The following is a 12,749-nucleotide window of genomic DNA, read 5'->3' on the forward strand; positions in this document are numbered from 1 at the left end:
TAGAAAATCATATAAAATAAACCGTAGCTCAGATGAAAACACTTTCTACATGAAAGTTGCTCAGAACGACGAGACGAATCCGAATACGCAGTCCGTTCGTCCGCCAGACGTCCCTAGCATAGCAAACTTGCAACTTTCCCCCTCCGTTTCATCTGTCCGAAAAATGCAAACTTCGGGAAAACTTTCTCGGATGTTTCCCCCTTTTGCCGATATCACCTACTACCGCGTTAGGGCACACTTAGCACCGCGTATTGTCATGTTACGCTTGTGTTGCTTTGATTGCTCTGTTATTTATTGTGTTCCCCCTCCATTACTTCTTTCCGGTAGACCCCGAGACTACCGGCGACCCCCAGTTCGACTACGGAGTTGACGACCCCTACTTGCCAGAGCAACCAGGCAAGCCCCCCCCCCCTTGATCACCAGATATCGCCTACTCTTCTCTATACTGCTTGCATTAGAGTAGTGTAGCATGTTACTGCTTTCCGTTAATCCTATCCCGATGCATAACCTGTCATTGTTGCTACAGTTGTTACCCTTATCTGCTATCCTACTGCTTAGTATAGGATGCTAGTTTTCCATCAGTGGCCCTACATTCTTGTCCGTCTGCTGTGCTATACTATCGGGCCGTGATCACCTGGGCGGTGATCACGGGTATATACTTATATACTATATACATGACACATGTGATGACTACAGTCGGGTCGGCTCGTAGGAGTACCCGCAAGTGGATCTTTGTGGCGGAGCGACAGGGCAGGTTGAGACCACCCAGGAGAGAGGTGGGCCTGGCCCTGGTCGACGTTCGCGGCTACTTAACACGCTTAACGAGATCTTGGTATTTGATCTGAGTCTGGCCATTTGGTCTATACGCACTAACCATCTACGCGGGAGTAGTTATGGGTATCCCGGCGTCGTGGTATCAGCCGAAGCCTTCGTGACGTCAGCGACTGAGTGGCGCGCGCCGTGTTGGACCACTTTGACGTAACCGCCGTGATCGTGTGGGTTGCTAGGTCTGCTCGCGGCCGCGTTCGCAACGTGCAGGTGTGCATAGGGCGATGGGCCCAGACCCCTGCGCGCTTAGGACTAGACCGGCGTGCTGACCGCTCTGTTGTGCTTAGGTAGGGTTGCGACGCGTTGATCTTACGAGGCCGGTCATGACCCAGAAAAGTGTGTCCGGCCAAATGGGATCGAGCGTGTTGGGTTATGTGGTGCACCCCTGCAGGGAAGTTTATCTATTCGAATAGCCGTGTCCCTCGGTAAAAGGACGACCCGGAGTTGTACCCTGACCTTATGACAACTAGAACCGGATACTTAATAAAATACACCCTTCCAAGTGCCAGATACAACCCGGTGATCGCTCTCTAACAGGGCGACGAGGAGGGGATCGCCGGGTAGGATTATGCTATGCGATGCTACTTGGAGGACTTCAATCTACTCTCTTCTACATGCTGCAAGATGGAGATGGCCAGAAGTGTAGTCTTCGACAGGACTAGCTATCCCCCTTTTATTCTGGCATTCTGCAGTTCAGTCCACTGATGTGCCCCTTTACACATATACCCATGCATATGTAGTGTAGCTCCTTGCTTGCGAGTACTTTGGATGAGTACTCACGGTTGCTTCTCTCCCTCTTTTTCCCCTTTCCTTTCTGTCTGGTTGTCGCAACCAAATGCTGGAGTCCAGGAGCCAGACGCCACCGTCGACGACGACACCTACGACACTGGAGGTGCCTACTACTACGTGCAGCCCGCTGACGACGACCAGGAGTAGTTAGGAGGATCCCAGGCAGGAGGCCTGCGCCTCGTTCGATCTGTATCCCAGTTTGTGCTAGCCTTCTTAAGGCAAACTTGTTTAACTTATGTCTGTACTCAGATATTGTTGCTTCCGCTGACTCGTCTATGATCGAGCACTTGTATTCGAGCCCTCGAGGCCCCTGGCTTGTATTATGATGCTTGTATGACTTATTTATGTTTTAGAGTTGTGTTGTGATATCTTCCCGTGAGTCCCTGATCTTGATCGAACACATTTGCGTGCATGATTAGTGTACGGTCAAATCGGGGGCGTCACATTAACGAGCTTCAAACAAGCCGAGCCGAGCAGGGTTTTTTGCTCGTTAATCTTAACGAGCCGAGTCTTAACAAGCATGAGCTTAACGATCCGAGCAGCTCGTTAATCCACCCCGAGAGTGAGCGGAGAGGCACATGTTGGGTCCCGGTAGCGTGGGGCTCAGAACATGCAGAATTGTTGTGGGTTGCACAGGTCGGCGTTCTTTAGGTTGATGTTCTCTGGTGGCGGCTCGCGTTGCTTTGTTCCAAAGGTGTGGCATCCTCCAACGTGGCAGAAGGGGATAGGGTTAGCTAAAGGCACTAAAGAAAGCCCTTGTGGAAGTCACCCCATAGTTAAACTTCTTAATTTATGTTTTAGTCATATTGTTATGCTAAGGGCATCTCCAAAGTGGACCCTCAACCCGCCCGCAACCGTCCGGACTGCGCTTTCCGGACCACGGTAGCCATCCAAAGCGGGCCTGTATCGGTCCGCGGAGCAGTCCAGACGTACCTTTTTCGGCAAACACGAGACAAGGGGGGCTTTGTTGGAGTCCGGACAATAGACACGTAGGACTCCGACACCCCCGACCTACCCAGAACCCTACCAGGACCCATTGACTCCATCCTTCCATTTTCTCTCCTCGATTTCTCTCTCTTGCCTTTGCCGCCGCTCCGCCACCCCGACCGCCACACCGCACCCCTGCCAAAACTCGACGAGGCTGTCACCTCCAGCTGTACATGCCGGCTCCACACCGCTTCTCCTCCGCCGCCGTTCCACCTCTCCTCAGACCGCCGCCCCGGTACCATCCACTCCTACGATGCTCACCATGCCCGACAACTGTCCGGTGAGTTGCCTAAGCTAATTTTTTTCCATTCTTCTTTGAAGCAGTCAATTCAGATATGGAGTACATAGAGGAGCACTACGTTGAGTCGTCCGACGAGCAGGACTACACGGATGAGATGGCGATGATGCGGGCCCTGTTTGCAGACGCAAAACCAGGCGCGTGGGCATTTGACATTGATGGACGACTAGTTTGTCCCCGATGCCATCTTTGCCGACAATTTTCACCAGCAATTTCAGATCCGCAAAAATGTCTTTGATCGTCTGTACCATGGCGTCCGATGCTTTGATGACTACTTCATCTTGAAGAAGGGTGACGTGGGAAGGATTGGGTTCTCTGGTTATCAGAAATGCACGGCCGCATTGTGGATGCTTGCATATGGCACGGCCGCTGATTTGTGGGACGAATACCTACGGATGTCCGAGAACACATGCGGAGATGGCATGGTTAGGTTTGCAACTTCCATGGTCGAGGTGTATGGACCGTAGTACCTGAGAGAACCAACTGTGACAGACACCGAGAGGCTCTTGGCAATCTCGAAAACATGATCGTGGAGGATGAGGGTGAGGATGCTGCTGCAGGTCTTGAATTTGAAAACATGGGTGATCCTATCGAACTTCCCGACCAAAATCCTGTCACATTTGAAGAGTCTGTTCAAATGCATCAACAAATTCGGCATCGAGCAACTCACAAGCAACTAGAGGAAGATCTGATTGAGCATCTGTGGGCGGTCAAGGGGGACAACAATATTGGACTGTAATATTTGAACTTTTTTAATTAGAACTACCGCTGCATTTGAACATTTCAACTATTTTAGACTATATATGCGGCTATTTGAACGTGCGTACTTTAAAGAAAACAAATTGGGGTCGGATGTATGCGGACAGCGTTGGATGGACGCCTTTGGCATCAGTGTCCGTGGACTGGCCCCCCCTGTCCACGGACGGATGCCGGAGCAAATTTGCGGGTCAACGTTGGAGATGCCCTAATGTAGCAATAAGTATTTTCTTTGGTTTTCTTTAGCAAAGTGTCAAGAATTATCTTTAGTATAATTATATTGCAAAGTGATTGCTACTTGCTAGACTAGCCGTTTCTGCAGTGTCCTTCAGAAACTTTTTGCTCTGCTGAAATGTTTACACATTATGCAATCATGCGTCTTCTGTATGTGCTGATTATATTTTTCGGAATAATTCGTGAAGTCTAAGTCCCTGTTCAAAATAAGTCTTGGCTGAATGCACTGCTAAAATAGAATTGTGATTCACTCCTTCTAGAGCTATAGATGCTTTGTTTTTTTTATTGTACTCCCTAAACTAATATAAGATCGTTAGATCACTAACGTTTACTAGATCACTACTTTAGTGATCTAAACGATCTTACTAAATGGAGTATATTAGTTTACAGAGGGAGTAGCTTTCTGAATGCTAACACAGCCTGCAACGTTTCCGCTACTAAATGGGATTTCCTACTCTCAAAAGGTACCAGAATACTCAATCTGGAAGTGAGAAAGATGCTGATGAAGAAAGCAACCAACAACTCCCAGGTGAGAATGATATCATAACAGATATATAACCAGGAAAAATCAACTATAGGCACTTTCAACGTATTTTGTTCCTACAAGCCAGAAGCACTGTTTAATTTCTCTGAAGTTTCAGAAACACCAAACAAATAGCGTCGGCTCCTAGTGTTCCAAATGTGAAGTGGCAAAGAAGCGCGCATAACCTGCACTTTTCCGGAACTGGGTGACTATTCTAGAGGAGACCCTACACACTGTATTGTATGAACTGTTCAGTGATAAGAAGGTAAACTGCTAATCCTTGTCAGGCCATCACTCTGCTGTAAAATTGTGGAGGCGTTGACAGTACTGTCCAGGGGAAGAATTCATTCTTGTCTGATCCTACCCGTCTCTTCTATTCAGCATCAAGATCTGGAAACAGCAGTCGGTCATGCCCTGGAGCCGAGTGACAGAGGTCAGAGGTCAGAAACAGTAAGCAAGATAACCCAAGTCATATGCTCGGGAGGTGGTGCAAAGAAGAACACTGATACATTATCATATAACACTGTTTTCCTCAAAACCCAATATCATACGTACAACACAATGGTCCTTGTAGAATGGGACATGTGTGAAGATAACACAAGTAGAAGTCTATTTCAGAAACAGCTTGGCATTTAAGATTGTCTAAGTAGAACATCAGCATATAGTATGAATGAAAGGAACAGCAGATTTTACATTGATAACATAATACACTAGGATTATGCAAGTTCATATTTTCTCGGGGTACAGGAACAAAACTGGGTGTCATTTCATACGTGAGTGTTCTCAGCCCGTCGATTGCTTGTATCAGCATAAAGTATAAGCTACTCAGCATTTTATTTACGTCTGTTTATGTGCACTGGCTAGCTAGAGATACCTTTGACTACCAGCACACGTTAAACTACTACAAGTCCAGTAGGCAGCAGCTAAACTGAATATTTGCTGTCACTGAGAGCACATGCTTTGGACCGAACACAACACATATCAAAGTATCAGACGGGATGATTGAACATGGGAAAACTGAAATACTTAACATTGGTTTCGGGTAGATTCATTCTACATTGAGGACCAAGGGCCGACAATAAACCAACTAAATTCAAAAACAAATGCGGGTGATCAACCCTCTAAACTAGCGTAATTAACTTATCAAATAGTTTAAGAGAGTACTTATCTAGCATCAAGTTAATACAGGAATTCCCTAAAAAACGTTAATACAGAAATTAGTGCACAACATTATGCAAACACATTATAAATCCCATGTATTTTCGCATCAAGCGTTTGAAATATCAGATGCTACCTATACACCAGACTCAAGATATCAGATGAACAATTGGATTGTTGATCCTAATTTACAAGTTTCTACCTAATTTCTTCAGTTACATGGACTTGTAGTGTGGCGTTTGTATCTGAAGAGAAAATGCATAGTTCCATCTTCCAACAGCAGAGCAGACGTGCAGAGTACTACTAAAATGGGAGTGCAGTTCTCACCTGGTGTGCCAACTCTGAACACCACGATGTCAACGGGGTCGTCTCTATGGGGCAGGTCGGTGAGCAGAACCGTGGGCTGCGCAAGGTTGCCTGCCTGAATGCAGAGGGTGATGTCCTGGAAGTTGAGGCCGTCGCCCAGCCGCTGTGCCAGTTCATCGCCCAGCCCCATCAGACTCCTGCCATGGAGCGTGAGAGCTTCCCTGCCCTGCCCATCCGTGCTCCCGTTATCATCTGCCACGACGCAATTGACTTGCACAGTCTCTTCAGAGCCTTGGTGCCATGGCTGCTCATGGAAATTGCAGAAAAGTGCTTAGGCGACACAAATCAAGGCATAGATGAGATGACACAACATGATCAGTCCTCTAATGAACCAGAATATTAACACCTGAATCATGAAGGGAACTACTTCAGCACCAATTATCCAGATTGAAGCATTTACAGGGAAATGAAAATAATCCGATATTTCACAATTATCATCAGACTAATAATTCAGCAGGGATCGTCCTCTAAAGTACCTAATACGCAACACGACTTGAAAGCTTATGGTGCAAGACCTGTGCTGCAGTAATCAGCAATAATTACTGGGCTATTGAAGCAAGAATTGGCCACACATCCACATGCATTGTTCTATTTGAGCAAACAATCCCCAAATTTCGCAATAGCAGCGGCGTAGACAGCTTAACAGCACTTGTTGCAGCATTGTCAGAAATCATCGATAGCCTAAGGCTTAAGCACTCCAATTTATTCAGGACCACCCAGAATTGTGCAAGGGAGAAGGGTGCGGGTGAAGATCTTACAATATCGGGGCCTCCTGGTCGCAGTTGGTACGGTGGCCTCTCCACCCTCATGGGGATGACCTGAGCCTCCCACTCCATCATCGAGGTGACGCGGGAGCGGTTGATGGCCTCGACGGTGACGCGCCTGTGCCACCGGCGGTACCGACCGTTGGCCCGGAGCGCGCTGAGCCTGGCCGACGTGCCATGGAGGAGCACGACGCTGCCGTTCTTCCCCGGGGTGGTCCACCACATGACGTGGGAGTCCTCCGGCTCGTCGAAGGCGCACTGGGCGGCGTCGAAGCCGACGTGGCCGGGCCCCGCCTCGGCGCGCGTGACGGCGAGGTGGCGGCCGTAGGCTCCGCGGAGCAGGACGAAGTAGTTGGTGTCGGTCTCCAGGACCTGCGCGACCCACGCCGTGTTGACCATCCCGCGGCGGGGGTCGATGGAGACGCCCCGCCCCGTCTCGTCGGCGCAGAGGTAACCGCCGCGGCCGCGGTTGCGGAGCCGCACGTACTGGCCGTCCTGGAAGGGCGCCACGCCCATCTCGGCCCAGACCGACTTGCCGGAGGCCACCGCACCCGCCGTACCGGACTTGCCGGGGACCCTCGCACCCGCCGAACCGGACTTGCCGCGGGCCGCCGCGCTCGCCGAGCTCGACTTGCCGGGGGCCATCGCGCTCGCCGAACCGGACTTGCCGCGGGACGCCTCCTCCTCGGAAGACGACGGCGGCGGCGACATGGCTAGAGGAGGAGGTGGATCATGCGCGGGGAGCGGCGAGCGGGCGAGGGGGAGAGGGGAGAGGCAAAGAGGGAGGAGGAATGTTTGTTGCCGCGGGCGGTTATCGTCCACTGTAGCGCCAAGCCAAGGCGGAGGGCGTTTAAATAAGCTCCCCGCACCGCACGCGGAGGGGCGGCGAATCCAACGCGCAGGCGCAGGGAGGTTCCGCCCGCTGACGCGTGGGGCCCGCCAGCTGGCCGTGCCGCGCGCGCCACGTGGTCCCCGCCTGCCTTGCCGAGGAAGGAGTTGACCCCGTCGACGACCCGGGCCGCCGCCTCTTCGTGGGTGCTCCTCGCCGGCGACGATGATACTCTCCTGTTCCCCCGGCCGCCGTCCTGACCATGGCTCCGGTCTCCGGCAGGTCAGGTGCTCCACGCCGCCGGGCCGCCGCCGTGGGACTCGGCGAGGGGAGGGATCGACGGCCCGCGGGTGGCTGAGGCGCCGCGGAGGACGGAGGAGGAGGGCGAGGGGTGGTGGTGGGGTGGGTAGTTGTTGAGGAGGGTGGTTGCCTGATTGGGGCGGAGGGACGGCGACCGGAGTAGCAGTAGTGTACGTCGCTTGAACAGCGCGGCGGTGCGTCCAACGAAAACGTTGCAGGTTTTTTTTTTTTTTTTTTGAGAAGACGAAAACGTTGCAGGTGTGGTGTGGGTGTGGCGACAGCGGTGGGCCTGCGGTCTAGGGCGAGAGTGACAGACACCGGACTGGTTTGGACTTGGGAATTTGGTGGAATCCAGCGACCGGGTGGGTTTAATTGCGTTGTAGGCCAAACCCAGCCCTTTTTGCTGGGTCAAAAGCCCAGGCTACCTGATCCGTAGACCGCGGTGTACTCTAGGAGTTGGAAGTTTCTCACTGAGGTCGACCCTCGAACCTCTTGTTATTCTAAAAAAAAGACTATATATGCGTACATCAATTATATCACACACATATATATGCACATGTATTTGTCAAAGAAATATAGTTGCGTCCATTCCACTTACATCATTGTACTTGGACTGTCGCTCCCGCTGCCTCCACGGGTGCGGCTCAGGCGAACCCTGCCTGCCGGAGAAAGCCGGACAAGCTTCGCTCATCCGGCGAACGATGATGGCAGTCTCGCCACCTTCCTCCACGAGGACTCCTTTGGCTGTGGCGCAACGGTGCCCCTAGGCAATGGCGGAGCTAGCCGACAATCCATGGGGGGGTGGGGGGGGACACAAATCACCAGTGTTTGTGGGGGCCAAATGCTAAAAAAATTCCAATCTAAGCCCTATTAAAAAAATTCTTCAGAAAATTATCCAAGGTTGTGGGGGGAACGGCCCCCCTAGCCTCAACATAGGTCCGCCACTGCCCCTAGGCACCATGCGTGGCAACAGAGTCGGGATACTAAGGCAGTGCCCCCAGGGGGATTTAAGCGGTGGTTGCGCCGCCTGGCAATTGACACGCGTTCCCCGGCCCAAATCCGTTTTGCTACGGGTGGTGTGGGCTCAAGACGGCGGCCCTGGACGATGGTGGCTTCACGCATGTGTGGCTCTCTTCATCGGCGTGGTTGGGGGCGGCCGGAGATGCGTTGGGCGTGGAGAGTCCGGGCAAGGCCTGGATGTGGTGCCGGTTGGTGTCCACGGTTGACTTTGTCCAATGGTCGGCGCGCGCGGCGGTAGGAACTTGGTGGTTTGTGACCTGTTGTGGATCGTGTATCCCACAGTGGCGGCACTGGGCGGCGGCCCGAAGGGTCTTTGCTTCGGTGTTGCAAGGACGACCGCCCGTGGTCGTCATTGGTGTGCAGTGAGGCTGACGGCATCCGGTGTCACCTCGTTGTTGATGAGCGTCGCTCTTCTTCCTGTAGCGATGGACTCACCGGTGACCTACTCGCCGCGGGATGGGGGGGGCTTGTTTCCGTTCACCGGAACAAGCGGCGGCGGTGTCATAACGTCGTTCCCTTCATGCAGGTGCTGCCTTGGTTGTTCGCGGAATCCTCGATGGTGGAGTTTGAGGCATCTCAGTTCTTGGTGTGGATTGCCTCTCGGGACATGGGCCTCCATGGCGCAATGTATGCCATCTCCGACGCCTCTTGCCTTCTTCTTCGGGTCCGGATAGGTCATGCCACCCACTTGCTGACTGTAGGCGCTATATGGTGGGTGGTACATTAATCCAGCCAGTTCTGTATTTGTCGTTGTAATATGGATGTGGGGTAGCAACATATGTGGCTTATAGGAAATGCTGGAATTATGTGGTTCTGATTCATTAATTCATATGACAGTGACAATGATCTTATGTTGTTTTCTGCTGAAGCTGAAACTGATTAAGCTGCCAATAAGGCCATCAAGCTCCACTGCCTCATTGATGATTAGGCTGCTACATTGCTACTTGATTTAGGCAGCTCTCATTCGTGTTCTCAATCAACAGTTTACTTGTAAGTTGCCTCATCAACACCCATTGAATAAACTGCAGAGTGTGTGACTTGCTGGGGTGAAGTTGGATTGCACACACTAGATTCGTAATGTACTTAGTCAGATGTTGGATTTCAATTCACAACTGATTTAAAGATTCTGCCTCTTAAGCATTTTAATGGTATTATTGGCATGGGTTGGTTGTTAGCCCGAGGAACGATGAGTGTCAATTGGCATCAAAAGGGGATGTCACTTGATTACAAGGGCGGTTTTTGTGTTTGCAAGGTGAGCCGCTGGCTAAGTTTTCGTACACTGTTATGGAGTTGCAATTTATCGACAATATATGATGGCTGACTGTGCATATGACTATATGAGTTTGTTTTCGTCACTCTGACTGGCCAACCACCTCATAGGGCTTGTGAAACAGAATTCCTTTAACCGAGGGTGCTAAACCAATCAATATCCAGCCCTGTAGACATTTGTCAGAGTTGAAGTCTGAAATTAAAGTGCAGGTGGGTAAGATGCTCAAGTCCGGAGTGCTATTACCCAGTTCCAATCCCTTTGCTCACCTATCACGGCGCGCAAGAAGGGCCTAACATGGCGTGTATGTGTCGATTACATACATTTGAACTTATTGACTCTCAAGTGCAAGTTTCCTTTATCTGTCATTGATGAACTCCTGGATGAATTGGAAGGTACATCCTAGTTTTCGAAGCTCGATTTGCGAGCAGATTTCCACCAGATTCGACTGGCCCAGGCGAAGAGTACCAAACTGCGTTTCATCCTCACAATATTGCCACCGCGAGTTTAATGTCATGGCGTTCGATTAAGAGGCGCCCAACAACCTTCCAAGCAGTTATTTAGAAATGTACTTGTGCAACTTTTTTGATTTTTTTCGGCATTTAGAATGTGTTTTCTGAAGTGGGTACATATGTAGCAAGGGTTCATCCATGTATGTTCCGTATAGTTTGCCCAATCTCCTGGTTCCGACTGCGCCATTTGACAATCCTTATAAACTAAAAATGTATGGACGATAAATTCAACATTGCGTACGCAAGCTATGCAACACCAAATTGACACCATCAGTTTCGTATGAGTGAAATATTAGCACTGTCTAAAAGTTCAGAATGACCATACCGCAGCTTATATACAACAATATAAAGTTCAGAGGACGAGATCTAAACTAGTCGCATGCATGCATGCATGTCTACTCGCGTGCACGTGATACATTCTTTTTCATGCTACACATGACCCTCAGATTGTCTATAAAACGAACAGCCTCCATATAAACCGTTCTTTTTCCCTGAAAAAAAAGGTGGATCAAAACAAAAACATTCTCCGAAAAGATATAAAAAAGGAAAGAAGCAATTTATTGCAGAAGCTGGCGTCCGACGTCACCGATCCGCGCCTCGCCCGTCCCAGCCAATCACAGCGCGCCTCGCACCCCAACCCTACGCTATAAAACCCGAGGCGCCGCCGCGGGTTCTCCTCCCACCCCACCAAATCCCCAGTCCAGTCCCCACCTCTCGAGAGGGTTTAGAAGCTTCCGGAGGCGAATCGGCGATGAGTTCCACCGGAGGCGTCGCCGGCCGCGGCAAGGCAAAGGCGACCAAGTCGGTGTCGCGGTCGTCCAAGGCCGGGCTCCAGTTCCCCGTCGGCCGCATCGCGCGCTACCTCAAGGCCGGCAAGTACGCCGAGCGTGTTGGCGCCGGCGCCCCCGTCTACCTCTCCGCCGTCCTCGAGTACCTCGCCGCCGAGGTATCCTAGACATCATCGATCCCCCTTCTCTTTTCGTTTTCCGTCAGTCGATCGCCGCCCGTCCGATCTCGTGCGCCTCGCCCCGCCTCGCCCGATCGTTCGTTCGTTATCCGTGATTCGAGTCGGATTGGGGTTTGATTTGATCGTTTCCATTGCCGCCGGATACGTACGCAGGTGCTGGAGCTGGCCGGGAACGCGGCGCGGGACAACAAGAAGACCCGGATCGTGCCGCGGCACATCCAGCTGGCGGTGCGCAACGACGAGGAGCTGAGCAAGCTGCTGGGCTCGGTGACGATCGCCAACGGCGGCGTGATGCCCAACATCAACCAGGTGCTGCTGCCCAAGAAGGCCGGGCCCAAGGGGGAGCTGGGCTCGGCCTCCCAGGAGTTCTGAGCGCGCGCGGCTTCAAGGCGAAGAAGGAGAGGCCGTCCTGTCATGTGATCTTGTCTGCCTGACGACGATGTTCATCTGAAGTTGTGGGTTGGGGTGTTTCGGGAGTCTGAAACTCGGGATGGAAAAAAACCTTGGTGTCTTCTGGGCTCTGTCGTGGTTGAATGAGTGAGTCGATCGATCAGTAGAAGAGTGAAAATATATACTATGTGGTTTCGTATATGCGAAAATGATGGTGCGCAGCTGTCTTTTAATATTGATTTGGTTCGGTTGTTTGAATGATTGAATGAATTCCCTGTGAAATTTTAGTTACAGGAATCTGACTAGTCTTGGTCTGAAAGAAATGATCATCTCGCTGTGGAAATAAAACAGCTCCTCTTAGCCCTGTGGAAATAAAACAGCATCAAACGCTGTACCTCTTTCAGAAATCAGCCAACATAGCTCTTAAGTTGCAGAAGGTGATATAATAAGTATCATCTGATTAACAAACGAAAATGCAGACAAAAATGCTATTCATGTATATATATAGCTGTGGCTGCAACTGCAATGTCTGAATTCCTGGTTACTGTTTAATCAGCTTGCTTGCTTGTTGCTTTTTAATCAGCTTTGGAACGTCTGAATTCATGTATATATATAGCTGTGGTTGCTATTCAGTTTGGTTTGATCATCCGAATGAATGAATTCCCAGGGGCGGTGTAGTTTCCTGAATCTGATTACTCTGTCTCTACTCTTGTCTGAAACGACTGCGTGTTGTCGAAGAGATCATCTTGCTTCCTGTGCCC

The 12,749-nt window shown here is 50.9% G+C and overlaps 2 protein-coding genes across 2 annotated transcripts; one reads left to right on the forward strand and one right to left on the reverse strand.

The window, feature by feature from the left end:
- Positions 1-4,447: 4,447 nt before the first annotated feature.
- On the reverse strand, positions 4,448-9,205 carry LOC123096612 (uncharacterized). Its single transcript, XM_044518377.1, has 4 exons — positions 8,951-9,205; positions 6,698-8,128; positions 5,901-6,183; positions 4,448-4,829 (listed from the first exon to the last, which is right to left on the reverse strand). Exons 1-4 carry the CDS (start codon positions 9,203-9,205, stop codon positions 4,789-4,791), a joined length of 2,010 nt encoding a protein of 669 aa, XP_044374312.1. The 3' UTR covers positions 4,448-4,788.
- Positions 9,206-11,320: 2,115 nt separating this feature from the next.
- Positions 11,321-12,279, forward strand: LOC123099500 (histone H2AX). Its single transcript, XM_044521648.1, has 2 exons — positions 11,321-11,577; positions 11,752-12,279. The coding sequence occupies exons 1-2, from the start codon at positions 11,383-11,385 to the stop codon at positions 11,968-11,970; spliced, it is 414 nt and encodes a 137-aa protein (XP_044377583.1). The 5' UTR covers positions 11,321-11,382; the 3' UTR covers positions 11,971-12,279.
- Positions 12,280-12,749: the final 470 nt, after the last annotated feature.

Source organism: Triticum aestivum, chromosome 4D, assembly GCF_018294505.1.
Source record: "Triticum aestivum cultivar Chinese Spring chromosome 4D, IWGSC CS RefSeq v2.1, whole genome shotgun sequence".
NCBI lineage: Eukaryota > Viridiplantae > Streptophyta > Magnoliopsida > Poales > Poaceae > Triticum > Triticum aestivum.